This window comes from Aegilops tauschii, chromosome 3 (genome assembly GCF_002575655.3).
Source record: "Aegilops tauschii subsp. strangulata cultivar AL8/78 chromosome 3, Aet v6.0, whole genome shotgun sequence".
Lineage (NCBI taxonomy): Eukaryota > Viridiplantae > Streptophyta > Magnoliopsida > Poales > Poaceae > Aegilops > Aegilops tauschii.
The window spans coordinates 36,605,527-36,623,975 of NC_053037.3; the positions used below are offsets into that span (position 1 = coordinate 36,605,527).

Below are 18,449 nucleotides of genomic sequence, written 5' to 3' on the forward strand. Positions count from 1 at the left end.
TCGTTCCTGTGTCTGTCCCTTCAGGGAAATGTCACGCGGTGACATCCGGAGTCCTGCCTAGCCTGCTACAGCCCGGGATCCCGGAGTCCTGTTAGCCCAGAGCTTCAGCCCGGATTCGCAAGCTGCTGACCAACATGCGCGATGTTGATTCATGTATGCCTGTCCCCGTAAGTTAGTGCCACTTTGAGTTCACGACTATTCATGTCGGCCCGGGTTCTCTGTCATATGGATGCTAGCGACACTATCATATACGTGAGCCAAAAGGCGCAAACGGTCCCGGGCCATGGTAAGGCGACACCCGTGGGAATACCGTGTGTGAGGCCACAAAGTGATATGAGGTGTTACCGGCTAGATCGATGTGACTTGGAATCGGGGTCCCGACATTGTGTTATTGAAATGTATGACATAAAGTGATATATGGATTTCATTTTAATTTTGATTTTTTTAAATTTGTTACACTCATTTCAATTCCAATCAATTTGTGAAGCAACAATATTTGAATGAGTTTAAAATGTATCCAATACAGGTCTTGTTTGAAAGGTCTTATCATTAGAATTTCAAATATATAAAAAAATAAAAAATGGAATTCTGGTTTAGAAGATGTGAAGCATCTAAGGAAAACACTAAGAAAAGAATGCTAGTATTTTCCATGGGAGATGGGATGGAGAATGGTAGAGCCATGCATGCATGTTGTATCCTTTTCTCAAAAAACTTTGTGGAGCACACGAACCCAATGATGTGACTTAAACTTGCTATACTCGGTGACAAGCAAAGCAAGTACTCCCTCCGTTCTAAATATAAGTATTTTAGAGATCCTATTATATGGACTACATATGGATGCGGAGCACAATTAATGAGTGAATCTATACTCTAAAATATGTCTATATACATCCGTATGTAGTTCATACCGAAATATCTAAAAAGACTTATATTTAGAAAAGAAGGGAGTACATGGAACACCACATGCATGTGAGTCCAAAATGCTCGAATTTTGGCGAAAATGGATGATGGATTCGAGCATGGTACATACATTTCCTGCTAGAAAGAACTTTGGCATCATATTATCCATTCAGCTTTAATCAATGTGTCACAACATTCAAACGTAAGCAAGATGTAAACAAAGCAGGGATACAATTTAATGAACATAACGGGAACACATACAATTGTACGGATATGTAGACCACACACTAAATCTTTCATTTACAAGTTCGGAGACAGCACATTTAAAAAAAAAGGTTCGGAGACAGCAACGATAATTGCATCCAAACAAGCTCCAAATTTATTGCGTGCGTAGTAGTCCCTTTCCTCAGTGGTAGCCGATCGGCGCAGCTACCTCTCGCAGTGCATGCCCCTGGCAATGTATGTCCTGCACACATGCACTCATTTCAGTACAAAGAAGACTGCAATTGATGTCAGCTTGGCAAATTTGACGGAGGCGACGCTTACAGAGGCGTAGTGGTTGACGTCCCGGTGGTGCGCCTCGTCGGCGCGGACAACCCTGACGACATCTTTCAGGGTCGCGCCGGCCGGGAGGCGCCAGTAGTCGATGGCGATGGCCGGCGCGGGCACGTCGTCGATCTTGCCGGCCTCGAGGTCACGGAGGAACTCGGTGTAGGAGTGCACGGCCTCCTCCTCCAGGTACCCCACCATGCGGTGCGCGACCTTTGGGGAGGCGAGGTAGGTGGCGAGGTACGCGTGGAAGAAGACGCCCTGGACGGCGACGACGAGCGCGCGCTCGTACCACCGCGGCTGGGACACCTCCATGAAGGTCATCAGGTGCATGCGCTCGTTCTCGGCCTCCTCCAGCAGTGCACGGATCCACCCGCCGCTCTGTTCGAAGCGCCGGAGCGACCGGAGGTGGAGCACCGCGCCAGCCACCATGCCGGGGACTGCGGCCACCGTCTCCAGCATCATGGCGCGGCAACCGTACCTCCTCTGCGTGCGTGCGTACATAAGCAAAGAAGAACTATGAGCAAGTCAAGTGTACAATTCTTTTTTCTTTTAGCTGTGGCAAGTCGATGGAAAATGTACACAAATTGTTCCGATTGAACATATGTTTTTTTTGCAATCGATCCACTGCAAGTAGCGTAAAAACATGAGTTCTAATCGTCTCACTTCGAATTTGATATGAAAATTCAGGTTGGTCGGTGGAGAGTTGTATCAAATAGGTGGTTAAACCCGCTCCACGCATCACAAGATCACCCACTTAGGTTTAATTTGTTAAAGTTAACAGATTTATGGAAAAATATTAATAAAAGATTAAATAATGGAAGTACTATATATTTGCAAAAAAGGAAAAACTATCATTTAAATAATCGTGTCAAAAAACCAGTTTCAAAAATGGGGAAAACTTATATTGCGTAAAATAACAAAATGTTCACATATTCAGATAAAAATGTTAATATGTACTCCCTTCGTAAAGAAATATAAGAGTGTTTAGATCCCTACTTTAGTGATCTAAACGTTCTTATATTTCTTACGGAGGGGTATGAACTAAAATATTCATTTCATATTTTAAAAAGTATACAAACAATTTTATTCTTGTATTAAATTAGTTATAAAATTCCCAAAAAAATCATCGGCTAAAAAATGTTCATTTATATGAATAAAATATTATTGCATAGCACCAAATTATTCATGTATAAATAAAATTAGTTTCAGTAGAAAAAAATTATATTTTTAAAAAAAATCATGTTTTGTTAATATGTCCTGCATATGAAAAAATATCACATAATTAAAAAACCTCCATATGCAATAATATTTTAAAAAACCTCTATATAATTTTTATGTAATTTTAGAAACATTAATAATTTTTAAAACTGATCATGTATGTGAAATGAAATGTTTAATCGCATATTTAGAAATGTTTCATGCATGCAAAAATTATTACATGCTCAAAAAAGTTTAGCTAACTTTCTATAAATCATAGGAAAAAGACTTAAAGAAAGAAACAAAAAAGGATAAAAAACCAAATAAGAATAAGAATAATGGAAGAAAAATAACAAAGAAAGAAAAATAAAAAAAGATAGAGGACCTGTAGAAACTGAAATGCAAAAGGAAAAAACATAAAATGTCACAAAGGTATTATTATTAAACCAGAAAAAATGAAGAAGAGACAAAAAAACACGAGCTGAGTAGGTCGGCCTGCATGTTTGGTCGTTTGACGCGGTGAGCATCGTATAGGATTTTCTGCTTAGTTAGTCGGAACTCGTCCACCTCAACTCAGTGGACGGTCCAGATCGTCCGCTGCCAAGCGCCCACGGATTCAGGGAATACAGCTTTGACTTGTCAGTATATAATAACCAAATGGAAATACATTTAAGACAGAAAACTGTGCTAATCAAAACGAAGAATGAGGAAGTACTACCTGGAAGAAGAGGTCGGTGGGCCAGCGCATCGCCTTGACCGTCCACAAGGCCACCTTGTCCCCGAGCGTGGCCGGCCGGTGGTGCTTCGTCAGATCGATGGACACGTCAGCCTCGTACGCATCCCACGGCTGCAGATGCGCCATTCACCCATGCATGCAGCTCAGTCGACAAGCCATAATAAGTGACGCCATGAATAATCAGGCAACAAGCTCACGGGCGAGTACGCACCCTGAAGCACGACCACTTCCACTCGGTGCCGTCCTCCTTGACGAGCCTCGCCGGCGCCACGCCCCAGTAGCTCGCCGCCTCCTTCTCCCCTTGCTTTAACGTGGCAGCCGTGCGCGCGGCGCCGACGCCGAGCGCCGCCGGTGAGCGGCCGGCCACGGAGAAGAAGCGCGCCCCACCGCCCTCGCGCCGCGCCGCGCTACCGACTGCACCATGGCCATTTCTTGCCGAGCCTGGACAAGGACACTAGTGTTGGTGTATATTTGGGGCCTATGGGTATGGGTTTTGGTGTAGATCAGAAACGGTGTGTACGGTGATGGGTCTTATATACATACGCGGAGAGGGGAGAGAAGAGACGTAGGTAGTTGCCCTTGTGCTTCCTAGCTGCTGACCCTGCATGCAGTGCATGCCAAGTTGGCAACTTTTTTTTTTTTGAGGTAACTTGAAGAGCATGCATGCATGCATGCGAGCGAGTGTGTACCACGCTGTTTCTCCTTTTGCATGCATGTGCTCGCATCCTCTGTGGACCAGAGATTGTGCGATGTTACTTCGTGTACCAACTCGTCACAGTGCCAAGCTGCATGAGATCGAATGGTGCTCTGAGTTGCGATGAAAATTTGAGATAAAATTGAGTTACATCGCCAGCTTTTAGTTGGCAAGAAAATCGCCATGGCAAACACGTCAAGAATCTCGATCTCTTAAGAGAAAATGAGACGTGGTTTCTTTTTTCTTAGCAGATCCAAGATATAGCTTGCGATGCTGTTATTGCGTGGAAATGCATCTCGTACGGAATGACTTGCCTAATCCTATTGTCTCCCGTCCGATGCGGCTGACATCAGCAATGACAATTGTAAGAGCACTCCGGACAAATTATATATTTCTTTTATAAGGCTCTGTACTGGTATGGTAAGTCCAAATGCAACATGAGACATAAAAAAGCGAACAAGCGGAATGGAATATAAGTTGCACAGTTAAGTTCACACTAGGTGGATGCATGCCAAAGTGGGACGTACTCGCCATCAGTGGGGCATACATCGCATCTCATACACTAGGCTATCTAGTACCCCTGCGTCCTATAATACACGACATTTTTGCAAGCTAAAATAAATTGCAAAAACTTATATTATAAGACAGAGAGAGTAGTGTATACATTTCTGCCAAAACTCTCAAGTTTTCATATTATTTAGACCTTTGCTAAATATATTTTACTGCTTTATATTTAGCGTAGGTGATACATCAGTTAAATCAATATCATGATTAGTAGCATTCATCCTTCAAAATTTACCTTTTTATCATCTACATGCTCGAGGACGAGTATGGATTAAGCTTGGGATGCTAATTCGTCTCAAACGTATCAACATTTTAGTATAATTTCTATTATAGTGCTATCAATTATAAACACTCCATGCATAATTTTTTAAAATTTTATTGAAGTAAGATATTAATCCAGTGCCTAGTGCTAGTTTTTGTTTTAGGTATTTTTGTATTTCAAAAAAATTACCTAAAAAAAATCTGAGGAAAATAAAACAAAAATAGTTTTGGAAGTTTAAAGGAACCAAAAGACCATGGAGGCTTGGCCTCACAACAGGTGGGCCCCACGTTCCTTAGGCGCCCCTAGGAGTCCTAGGGCTGAGGGCACCTAAAGGCTGTGGGGCCCCGTTTGGCCTATGGTGCCCCATGGCTTTTAGACCATTTGCACCTCCAATTCGAGTATTTCCACCGCGGCTACATCATGTTTCCGAGTTGATCTTCGTTTTCATCCATAATCTGAAACTTTGTCGGAGGTTGAAATCATTTTCATCACTACCAACCTCAATTGTCGCGTCTCAAGATGAGTTGTGAGACTGGCCAATAGTAGGGGCCCACATATGTTCACATGGCCGTACGCAAGAAAATGCCTCCATTTTTTAAAAAAAGTCACAATAGTCAATTCTGCCATTGTTGACTTTCAATAAATCTAACAATTGTTGTGCTTCTTATATCTCTCATCTTCTTCCTTCTCCAACCACCCAAACCAGTGCCGGCTGGTCTGCCTGCCCCGTCTCTCGCAGCGTTGGCAGGGCCACCTACTACCGTCTCTCGCAGTCGGCAGCGCTTCCGTGCACACCTCACCGCCCCAATCTACCTTAAACCTCTGGCTCGGCCATCCCTCTAACCCTGCACAACCCCTGTTATTCCCCGGCGGCGACAGCCCCACCCCGCACCGGAATCAGTTAACTCTTTTATTCCCCTCTGCCTAGGATTTCACCGTCGTGTCCTCCCGGGATCCGGTTCGTTACTGTCCAAGGCCTCACCATCCCCTCCTTGATGGCCTCACCATCCCCTCCTTGATGTGCTCGCTACAGCGCCGTCATCTGCCGTTGTCAACGTGGTCAACAAACAAGATCTGTCGGAAAAGGACTGTATATGGAGAGACTGATAGTCGGTATCCACCAGGTTCATGGCCGTATCTAAGCAAGTTTCTCCTTATTACGGACAAAAAAGTGCTTCTTCCCAATGGGATTCTGACATATGGGATCCACAGGGTTCAAGCCTATTTGTCCGGCCAATCGTGTACTTACATAGTCTCGAACGATGAGCCATAGACGAGTTTGGAGCGATACGTGTCATACTAATCGTATAGTGTACACTTGGAAAAATAATGCACACACGAAATATAAAGAGTACGCATTCAACTACTCTCCGTTCCTAAATATTTGTCTTTTTAGAATTCAAATGGACTATCACATACGGATGTATATAGACATATTTTGAAGTGTAGATTCACTCATTTTGCTCCGTATGTAGTCACTTGTTGAATTTTTTAAAAAAAGACAAATATTTAGGAACGGAGGGAGTAGTAATTAACACGGTCAAACCGACCGAGAGAGATCGAGAGACTACTAACACAACTTGTAGAGCCTATCTTGCCATGGATAAGCACGTATATAAGGCTAATGCCATGAGAATAGGGCAAAGGCAACATTTAGTTTAAGAAATTTGCCCCAGACTGAGTCTAAACCATGTACACGTACAACCATGTTGCAAGAAAGAGATGCAGGCCAACTAGTACATACATACGGCCGACTATTATGTGCATATCGGGCTATTGTACATCGGGAGGCAACACTCGGTGGCAAGCAACGGCTGGCCGACTAGGTGGGGGTATGCAGCAACGGAGCACTGTATCGAGAAGCAACATACGGCTGCAGAGGTGGGGGCCGTGCTACGTAGCCAGCAATGGGGAGTCGCCGGCTGGAACTGGGCACTGCACGTCGAGAGTCAACTGCTTTGGGGTGGGGGGTACCCTGCTACATCCAAAACATGGAGGCTGAGATATATGGTGACTCTGAGTTTGCAAGTTGCTTGCCTAGCCTCCAAATGCATATGGAGCATATATGAGAGTAAGTAGTATAAAACTACCACTTTTCGTGTTATGGTTTCAAAAAACTATCGAAAATTTGTTTGTGACTGATAACTACCACTTTTGACGTCGGCTGTTTCAAAAAACCCAAAACGCCTGTTGCTAAAAAATTAAACCGGTTTATGACAGGTCGGGCCCGCACCTAAACTAACCGTCAGTTTGACCGTTAGCTGACATGTGTGGCCCACATGTCAGTGTCTCTTCCTCATTTCCTTCACTCCTCTCTGCCTTCCTTCTCCTTCTTCGACGCTTTCTGGCTCACTCCCCATCGGTGAAAGACCCCGAAGCTCACCGGAGATAGCAACGCGGCCATGGGCACCGGCCACACTGTTGGCCCACGTGCACGACCGCATCCACCCGCACAACGACGTTCTTGCGGACGGCAGCGTCCAGCATGGCGACGGAGCACCAACCGCCTCTCCTTCCACCAGCGCCAGCCGCCCCTTCCTCCACCTCGCCGGCGCCGGCCGGCCACTCCTCCGCCTCCACTACTGCCTCCTCTCCCCGAATCCTCTTCTCCCCCTGTAGTCTGCATCTTGACGCGCCGTCCTCTACGGCCTGGAGCTATGGCGCCAACGCCAGAGGCACTGCCCCGCATTGCCGGCGAGCCCCAGCAGCCACCGCTCGTGCAAGTTCCAGGCGTGGGTGGGGCGCGACTGCGGGTGGCATGGGCGGCTAACTCCGGCGGGAGGCCTCCCTGGATGCGGTTCTCCATGGCGGCGTCCAGAAGGGCGACGGAGCCGTCCACCCACACCCTGCGCGTACTGGACGAGGACGAGCGACGGGAGGGAGCTCCACGGCGGCGCTTTGGTTGCTGGCCGGCGAGCTCCTCACGGCGGCTGCTTGCCGGCGAGCATGGCTGCGGGCACACGGGCATGGAGGGACCCGATTGCTTTTTTCAAAAGATTACATGACCTAATTGCTTTTTTATGAGGAAGAGACACTGACATGTGGGCCACACATGTAGCTAACGGTCAAACTAACGGTTAGTTTAGGTGCGGGCCCGACCTGTCACAAACCGGTTTAATTTCTTAGCAACGGGCGTTTTTTTTTTTAAACAGTCGACGTCAAAAGTGGTAGTTATCAGTCACAAACAAATTTTCGGTAGTTTTTTGAAACCATAACACGAAAAGTGGTAGTTTTACGCTATTCACTCCATATATGACGACCCTACTAGACTTGCTTTTAGCATGTCCAACTCCAAGGTCTTGCGGTCGCCTAAATGTCCCATGAGGTCGCCTCCCTTGATATTCTTGCAAAAGGGGCAAAAATGTAAACGTGAGGACGACTTTGGATGCAGAGAAGTGAATGGATGAACCCGGGTACATAAGAACCCACTTTGAAAAACACATTTCTAAATGCTAAAAAAATCTGAAAAAAAGTTGCACAGGTACGTCTCCATGTTCTATGTGCATGCATAAAGTTTCATGAAAAAATAATTTTTTTACGGCCTGTGCAAAAAAGACAAAAAATTATGTCGTGGAACACTATTTAGAAGAACTGAAATTTTTTGCAGAGACAAAACAAAAATATATTTTTTTCACAAAACTTTGTATCACGTACACACATTTGCTTGCGAACATGTATGCATGATATTTTCTTTTGAATATTTTGACATTTTAAAACGTGCTTAAAATGCATTTTTTTTTTAAAAAAAAGTGGGTGCATATGCCCATGGGTTCAGGGGGTGCCCTCTCTGTGATGCATAGTTAGTTTGTTAGCTCAAAAATAAAACCTTCTTGCACATAATAGTTTTCCCAAACTTTACCTTCTTTATAATGAGAAAAAGGAGTTGCAAACTAAAGATCATGAGAATATAACCTTCCCATGTTCAAGACCCAGCCCATAAATATCAAGTTTGTTTAGAAGCATGACTTTGTGGGAAATAGCATCCACAACAACAGTGGGAGGGCAATGAGCTTAGTTCCTGGCCATGTGGTCGGCTGGTCGCTGTGCCGTTATAGTTCTCTGTTTCCTCTGGTGTTTAACTGCTTTGTATCATGAATTAATCCCACCACTGCATTAAGCAGCAAACTTCCTTTGCGTAATTTGTCTTATGGCTGCAACTTTGTCATTAATTTACTAAATAAGCGGATTAGGTTTCATCGAACGCTTAGGGGCAAGACTCTGGACATCCAGTTAAACAAACGTTCGGTATTCTTTTAAGAGATAACACCTCAGCTTTGAATCGATCTGTGATAGACTCCCAACTTTTTGCTCAAGGCGATTCAGAGCACTAGGTAGGGTTCAGGCGACATACAAACAGATCCAGCAGCTCACATGATCTTGAATACCTGGAAAAAGAATGTGGCAAGTGTTAACGCTCTGAATCATATGTACCAGTGCGTCTTCTTTAACAAGAACAGGCTGATAGAGAGATTTTCACACCTAGGAAATTATTATCAAGGAAAATAAGAGGAGTACTTCATACGAAACAGTAATTTGTCCAATGTTATTTTCAAGGGCCAAGAAGGCAATCGTCTAATCATGGAGCACAAGAGAAGTTACTTTAATTAGCATCGAACCGCTATGTAAAACATCATCTATACACAACCATCAGTTTGCTTTGACTACAAAAGTTGTACTCCCTCCATCCGGAAATACTTGTCATCAAAATGGATAAAAAGGGATGTATCTAGACGTATTTTAGTTCGAGATACATCTCCCTTTATCCATTTTGATGACAAGTATTTTCGGACGGAGTGAGTACATGGTTGGCTGGTGTTGCCATTGGACCAGCATGTCCATCAGTCAGAAGTTTTCAAGCAAAATTACCTAACTACTGTGGATTCTATCTGGAGTAACAATGCAGAATATAGACAAAGCCAAGTCAGAGAACGTTTTCGAGTCCCAAAATTCAAGATAATCTCTAGAGTATATAAGCCATCACAGAAAGCAGACATGTGGATGTGTACCCCAGATAACATAACTATAAAGTCGAATATTTTAGCAAGTGTGGAAAAAGGAAAAACATGAACAAAAAATTAGAGAGCGTATGCAATGAAGATCTAAAAAAGGATAGTTCCTTCATGAGTGGTATGCCATGTGTCAGTAAATAGTATACAATGTTGCCATCGGTCCGGTCTGGACCATTGTCTCAGTAAATAGTATAAAATGCTAAACCATACACTTCGTAAAGACATTAGATTCTCACTAAATGGCGAGCCGCATTTTGAGCCAACGTCCTACATAAAATTTAGTTCTCAAAGCATTGTCAAAAGGTAACATGGGCAACCAATTATTGTGTTAAAACATCTTTAGTTGAAATTAGTTGTTACATATGACTTTCTCCCAAAAATCAGCCTGACAACTTAAACTTATTTTCCCTATTCCAGTTCGTCCTATATACCACGAAAATGAGGAAATTTATTGGAACCTGTACCACAGACCATAGCCATGCATCTGATTGTTTATTGTTTACTTTCTTAAATAATGCCAATGCTTACAACCCAACTCTATGTGATAGTTCAAAGTTTATTTAAGTGAGCATCTCTCTTTCGCAAATAACATGTACAGATGTGGGTCCTGCCCATTTATCCTACAGCCCAGTAGGTATTTCCAGTAGGACAAATGGCTCCAAACCATTACATCCGAACCAAGTAAAGTCGTACTAATTTAGCATAACTTAAGTGAACTCACTTCCAGAGACTTTCAATAGCTGATAGCTGAAAGACTACATCTATAATTAGTTAGCTAACTAGAGCAAAAGTGGATTGCTGTGAATCTGCATATGAGCAAACCTAAATTATTTTTAGATCAAACAACAACTGAAAATAAGATTAAGCCAGAGACAGGTTAATTGATACTCCTAAATACGAATCACTAAAACCAGGAGGCAACATCCCCTCCAGTTGCTCTCAGAAAAGAGTATTTACCTAAATAAGATCCTCCAATTATCCACTATGAATTGCAAAAACATGAATAGAACATTAGGAGTTCATTACCCACAATGAAGGAGACCTTACCTTGGCTCATCGGGGCTGTTTGGATGCCGCCCGTACCAGATTTGCCAAATCAGGGCTCGCCAAAAAATTAGTGCACTATTTTGCCGCGTGGATACTACAACAACCTGATGCTAGAACTAAACGAGCAACCAAAACTTTGGCGCATAACCAAAAACTCTGCTTCCAACCAAAGGCCAACAAGCCAGTCAATACCCAAATATTTTTCGTAAGGCTGTTGCTGGCTGGATGCAAACAGGCCCATTGTCTCAAACTCTTAATGCACCAGCAACTAACTTGAAAACTGAAATTTTAATTTGCATTGCAGAATGGCTTCATCTCACACTTTCTTAGTTCCAATACGTGTGTTTGAAATCATTAATGCGGACGAAGAAGTTCATAACGAAGCCATGGTTTCTTCTCAACTGAATGATGGCACTACATATCAGGATTCAGAAACAAACTATCAGTTTCATCACACGTTAGCAACGACTAGCCCAGGATATCTAGCAGACATACATCAACGGACAACCAACACACAGTTAGGAATTTTCATAACCCGCTCATGGCTCATGTGAATCTGAAATTAGTCGGCATTTCCCCTTTGCAAGCGGCATCATAGTCTTTCGTGAGGTGCGGCGCAGCTTCCTTATGAGGGCATATGAACTTCCCATGAATACCTTCTCTGCCAGCATGACTGCATTATAGTAGTCTCGGTCATGATCAAGCAATCCATTTTCCTTAAGAAACTTTAGAACATAGTACCGGGGTTTGATCCGGCCCTCCATGCTGTACAAGAGCAATGCCGGCCGATGAGCGATGTATGCTGGTTCCAACCCCGCCTCAGAGATTAGGAACTCTGACTTGCTCTGCAGCATCTGGTTAGAACTTATCAGCACAAATGGATACTTGGACACAACAATGCGGACCTCAGCATCTGACCACCTAAACGTCGTCTTCAGGTAATCCACTTTGGCGGCGATCTTCCCCTCGCTGAGGCGTGCAACAGCGTTCAATGCATGTCTGAACATCCTACATCCACGAGACACACCTATACCTTCGGCAAGTGCCACCACTTCCCGAACGGGCTCCAAGTTGGAGGCGAGCAGCCATGGCTGCGCGACGCACAACTTGGCAATGTCGGAGTCGCCTAGCCCGCACTCCCGCAGGAGCGACATTGGGCTTGACCACCGTCTCGAGGTTGGCCAAGAGAAGGCATAAGCCACGGCTGACAGCACGGAGGAGGTTCTCGAAGGAGCCGAGCAAGCGCAGGTAGTACTGCACATTGGAGACGGTGGACACACGGCGGAATCTGTGACGGGAGAGCGAGACGAGGCGCGCGATCTCGGAGCGCGACAGGCCGAGGCCGGTGAGCCCCGCGACGACGGGGGCCAGGGTCCTCTCCACTTTGGCGCAGAGGAACAGCGGGTCCTTGGCGACGACGGAGGCGACGTCGGCGCCGGAGAGGCCGAGGCCGGCGAGGAAGGCGAGGACGGCGTCGGGGTTGGCGGGGGACTTGAGGTGGGAGAGCTTGGCGGAGGCCTCGAGCGCCTGGGGTCGGGCGAGGCCGCAGGTTTCCACGAGGTAGTCCTCTACGGCGAAGCTGGTAGGGTTCGGGGAGATGGCGGGCGCTGCGGCGGAGATGGGGCGGCGGAGATGGGAGGCGGGAGACTGGGGTGGAGAAGAGATGAGCTGAGTGAGGACGCAGCACCGGAGCCGGAGCATGGCGGCGGCGGCGGCGGCGGCAAGGGGATGGGGAAACGAGCGGCGGCGGCGAGCGAGCGAGACTCTAGTTGCGTGGTCTGGTCGAACCGGAAAATGTGAGCGTACTGGGCCTTTTTGGTAGTGGGCCTTGAAGCCTTGCCACTCCAAAAAATGGAACCCTTGCCGTCTCAGGGACGGTTGGTTAGCGCCCATTCAACTTGTACCCCTAAAAAAAATCGAAAAATGATTAGAATCATCCCGCCGATTCTACGCTCTGCGTCCGCCTCGTCGAGAGTCAACCACATGTCGGTTCAGTCTCAGGCATCGCAAGTCTTAAGATTTTGCAACATCGTTCATGTTTCCGAAACATGGGGAATGTTGCCGTGGCAACTCGACGCTGGAGATGATTTTTTTTGCAGCAGAACCTCTGTTGTAAAAAAAATCTCAAACATAATCTCTATTGCAAACTTTTTTTCTACAACGCAATCTTTGTTACAAATATTTTCTGCAATATGATCTCTGTTGCAAAATAGTTTTGTGAGGCTCGTGAGAAAAGATCCGTCGGCCGACGCTTAGCACTCCCAAAAAAATCTAGTCAACTTGTACCCCTAAAAAAAATCTATTCAACTTGTCCTGGTACTTTATATACAGCTCACGTACCTCAAACTCAAAGTGATATATTGGAGAATCATCAATAGGCACACGACTATCATTATTCACTCAATCCAAAATCTAATGAAATTAGAGTGCAACCTTGTTTTTCCTCTGTAGGTGGCCCAACATGGTACTTGTCTGAACTCTGAACCCTTCACGAAAAGCAACACATAGAAAGCAACAACTTTGCACTCCAGCATTCAACAACAGAAACAAACCTCCCATTGTCCGACTCCGATCAAAAGGCTCCGTTGCGCTTCAAGATATGGTGAAGGATGAGCTGTTGGTCCTGCAAATATCATGTCGGTGATTCTCATCTAATCTTTTAAGCATCTGCATCACTGAGAAAAATATCTTCAGTGTTACCGACTTACCTTTATCTCTTTGTTAATATGTGGCACTCTTGTGCTGTAAGAAGAGTAACCGGTTTCGCGTAGGATGGTAAGAATGAAAAGAACTTTAAGTGGTTTTCCAACAAAACACGTGGATTTTCATAAAAGGGCTAAAACCCAGAATTGTTTACAGCATTATATGAGGGTTAGGGGGGCAACAGTAGGTGGAGCACCAACATACATACAAACAGAGAGAAAGACCAAGGACAGGCGAAGGTCAAGCTGCAAGGTGCGCGGCCGCCTACGGGGTCTCGAGGGCACGAAGACAAACGTCAATGTGGGCAGCGCAGATCCACCTTGCACCTCCCATATGACAACGACGGGTCATCCCAGCAACACTTGAGGACATGGAGTAGGGAAGGAGAGAGGCCATGGAACAACGCAGCATTCCTATGTTTCCACAGGTGCCAGTAGCAAAGCAGCACAAAGGCGGAGGGAGAAGCATCGCAGACGGTGGTACAGACGTCAAGTAGGTGGAGCTCCCGCACAGACGCACTGATGACGGGCACCCCAGCTTAGCCCGGAAAGCAAGGGTGAAGGGGCAGCCGAACATGAGGTGCTCTACCATCTCAAGGGGCTCCGATCACACAGGACAGCCAGCCTCAGCAGCGGTGACGGTCGTCTTCCTGAGTAGCACAAACCAAAATATTATCAATAGCAAGCTTTAAATCAGAAGCACTTTCAGCATTTAAAGAACAGATGCAGCAGAAATAGAGTAACTTTTTCTAAGCTATTTTGCTCCCTCACCTGCCTAATTATAGAGGGATTCATCCGGGAAGATATTCCGGCCATCTGCACCAATCGTTGCAACATGGACTAGGACGCCTTGTTCTTCTGAGAGGCACTTCCTGAACTCTTGCTCGCGTGGGCAGTCGACCATGTACAAGTGCCTCAATGAGAATAGGTTCTTTGCCTGATCCAGTGCTGGGCAGTCCTGAGCAAGCAAGTCCTGAAGCTTACAGAGATTGGAGATTGTCTTCAAACATGTGTTGTTCTTCACTTTGAGCCACACGACTGCGGGAAGGTCGACAACTTCTCGCAGCTTGTGAGCACCTTCAATGTGGATTCTCTTCAAGTGAACAATCTTGGACATGTCTTGAGGGAGAGCTCTCAGTTTTGGGCAATCAAGAAGCAACAGACGCTTAAGGCAAGGCATCAGAGAGATATGATGAGCGCTATCGCTGGGATTCCCAGAGTTGAGGGACTGAACATGCCAATGACCTGAAGCACTTCAAGCTTTGGGAAAAAGGCTGCTGGACTTCCCACTCCTTTTCCCAGGAGTTCTTCGCCAATGGTTTCTATGGCATCTGCACCTTTAATCTTAAGAAATTGCAGTTGAGGTATCTGACCTGCTGGTGGAAGCTCTGAACATGACATGCACTCATCAAGGTGCATCTGACGCAAACTTGGCATGTTAAGCTCCGGTTTCAATCGTAGCCATTCTGGAAACATAGTACCCGGGAACCCAACAAGAAAAATATATTCTAGGCTTGGCGACGGGACGAGCATATCATAGACTTGCTGAATTTTCTGAACCTTGTCGTGCTCATAGCGCGTTCTATCATGAGCACCCATCTTCATTGTGCAGCGTAGTCCCAGTTCTTTAAGATTACGACTGTTCTTCAGTACAAGTTCGCCCCCTGGCATCACTTCCTCTAGCTTACTAACCCAGAGACGTTGGATATTGGGGAGGCATCGCAATTCATTCAACCTGAATCCAGTACCGCTCTCAAAAACTCCTCTTAGGTTGTAGAGCTGCTGAAACTTTGAGATCCCTTTTGGAACATGATCAATTGAAGTCCGCTCTAGGTGCAAAAAACTTATCTTGGACAGTCTCATCAGACCAGCTGGCAGGCTATCCAATTGACTGCAACCAAGCAAAGAGAGGTATTCAAGACTGATGAGGCTTCCTGCCGACTCTGGAAGTTTGTTAATTTCTGTATAGCTCAGATCTAGCAACCTCAATAGCACCAAATTTCCCACTGAATCCGGTATGTCCTTGATGCTTGTTCCACTGAGAACCAAGACACGGATATGCTCAAGCTTCCTGAAAATATCCTTGTGCATTGATTTGAAATTCTTGTTATTAAAAAGTAGGAGGCTCCTCAAGCACCTGTGCTCTTCTAGAATGGGTATTTCTTCTACAACATGACTGATGCCTAAGCGGCGGAGGTTCGACATATCACCGATTCTTTCCACATTCATGCACAGGGAGTGATCCTTTGTCAAATACTGTCCAAGTGACCTCAACAGATCATGCATCGTTGACGCAGCCTTGTCTACATACTCCGGTACAGGTTGAAGAAGATTCCTCCGAACTAGCTCAAGGTAATATTCTTCAGCAATTTCATGTATCGAGAATCCATGCTCCTTCCTCACTAAACCTTCAGCAACCCACCAGTAAGCTACAGAATCACGATGGATTTCAAAATTAGGAGGCAGCAACGCACACCAGAGAAAGCACTCCTTAAGTTGAGGGGGTAAGTTGCTGTAACTTAAATACAGGGGGCCTCCAAGTTCTTTGGGGAGTCCATGAATGGACCATTTGCTATCTCGGATACTCTTCCATTCCGCAGTTGTTCTTTTTGTAGATAGGACACCTGCAACAACCTTGATGGCAAGGGGAAGACCGTCACATTTCTTTACAATTTCATACCCAACATTCTCGAATTCGCTTATTTGCTCGTGCGGCTGGAGGGACTTCTTCATAAGCAGCTCTATACCATCATGATAATTCATTGTGTTTACTTGGTGAGTATATGTTGCATGCATTTCTGCCAATACATCCAGGTTTCTTGTGGTGACAACGACATGGAAATTCAAGGCTCTCCTGAAAGGCGATAGAAGAAGATCAATCCAGACATCAGATTTCCACACATCATCCAGCACAAGAAGAACACTCTTTCCTTTGATGGAGTCCACTAGAAGTGGAAGAAGCTCGGTCTTGGTCTCTAATTGATCACACTTTTCTCCCGCCATTCGTATTGCCTGCTTTATCAACCCGGTCTCTGTGTAGCTCTGTGAAATGCACAACCATATACGAACTTGGAATTTCTCTCTTACCAATGGCTCATTGTAAATCTTCTGAGCTAATGTTGTCTTACCAATGCCTCCCATCCCTTGAATCCCAAAAACACTTGACCTATTCTCACGACAGCCACTGACAATCATTTGTACCATGTCCTCAACTGCCTGTTTGATTTCTGTTCCAACAACCTCTAGTTCATCTACAGGAGATGTCTGCTTTCTATCCACAATTGTTACTTGGAATTGTTGACGTGTGGTTCTGTCCAAGTTGAACATCTTTGTGTTCATTTTAATCTCATCAAGCTTTTCATTTATGTCCTTAATTCTTCTAGCCACCCTGTGATCAAATGAAAGCTTTCCAAAACAAGAGACCATGGACTGATTGCAACATACTGATCTAGGTGTCAGCAAAAGCTTTTCCGAATGAACCATAACAAGATCTATGATGACATCAACATCAAACATTACATTGCTCATGTTCTTCCACCATGCCTCTATCCGTTTATCTTCCATGGCCAGAGCTTCAGCATCCTCCCGAATTGCGCTAAAATGTTCCAGATTATTCTTTAGCCTCTTGATATCCTTCTTCACACTTAATGTCATCACAACCTCATTCTCGATAACCTGACCCAGCTATGTCAAGAATTTGAACGTGAGAGCATCCAAAATTGTGCCCATATTACCCAAACATATGAAATCTGACCAAGATGCAAGTATGCCTGCTTAATGTTTTGCGGGCCTTGTTATGGCGTGTGAGCACTGCTCTCAGTTGTTCCTCACAAGTTAATCGCCAACACGATGCATTTCTCTGCACAAGTCAGTGACAGTTCATTTCATCAAAACGAGCTCAAGAAGCTCCTAAAGATATTAACTATTAGAAGCAAAAACACTGGGAATTTCTGTAGTTTTTTCAGAAAAAAATACCATTAACATTCCAAACAGAGGCTCTGTAATCTACAACTTCAGGTGTTTCTAAATCGATAACAAATACTCCCTCCGTATTAAAATATAAGACGTTTTAAGGCTAAACTAGCCTACAAAAACGTCTTCTATTTTGGTCCAGAGGTAGAAAGAGAATAAATTTGTAGATCTCATGATCTGACAGCACAACACCTGGAGCATCTAAACTAGAGCTTGGAATGACAGGGAACAAAGCAAAACTAAAGGTTGTACCTTTATACTCTGCCTGACAGATGTGCGAAGGAGCTGAGTAGGAGGTGACGGAACGGTCTAGGACAGTGGCCGAAGCGCGACGAGGCTAGCAAGAGGGCATCTGGATCAATGAACAATGAATGGTTATCTCAAGCCTGGACCATGTAAGAAGTCAGATGTGCAACTCCGGCACAGAGGGGGAGAAGAGGCTGTCATACCTCACTGGTGGCCCTGTTCTCGCTGCGAAGTGGAAGGGGAATCTTGTGGCTAGCTTGCCTCGTTGGATGCTTGCTCACACCTCAAGGTTGTTTCATTTACTTGGAAAGGTGGGAAAACAAGACCAGTCAATTTGGCTGTCATCAAGACTGACTTAAGACCAGTCCGTTCCTGTCATGACCACCAAACCAAACACGCCTTTCTTGTAATTAAACACGACTTTTTCTTCCCACCTTCCTCGTTGTAAATTATCACTACTTCTATATAATAAAGAAAAAGGACAATCTGCAGATTTGCCGGTATAAAATATGAGCAATGTAGGGAGCCCCTTTTTCTTGACTCCATCCCGCTTTCAGACCTGTAAGTT

General features: G+C 45.0%; 1 protein-coding gene and 2 pseudogenes across 1 annotated transcript; all 3 read right to left on the reverse strand.

The window, feature by feature from the left end:
- Positions 1 to 1,116: 1,116 nt before the first annotated feature.
- On the reverse strand, positions 1,117 to 7,873 carry LOC109786050 (ubiquinol oxidase 2, mitochondrial). Its single transcript, XM_020344626.4, has 5 exons — positions 7,654 to 7,873; positions 3,597 to 3,826; positions 3,368 to 3,496; positions 1,447 to 1,935; positions 1,117 to 1,366 (listed from the first exon to the last, which is right to left on the reverse strand). The coding sequence occupies exons 1-5, from the start codon at positions 7,871 to 7,873 to the stop codon at positions 1,307 to 1,309; spliced, it is 1,128 nt and encodes a 375-aa protein (XP_020200215.1). The 3' UTR covers positions 1,117 to 1,306.
- A 3,410-nt stretch (positions 7,874 to 11,283) lies between these two features.
- LOC109786049 (transcription termination factor MTERF8, chloroplastic-like) lies at positions 11,284 to 12,761 on the reverse strand (annotated as a pseudogene).
- A 1,421-nt stretch (positions 12,762 to 14,182) lies between these two features.
- Positions 14,183 to 18,171, reverse strand: LOC109786046 (putative disease resistance protein RGA4; annotated as a pseudogene).
- Between the last annotated feature and the right edge of the window lie 278 nt (positions 18,172 to 18,449).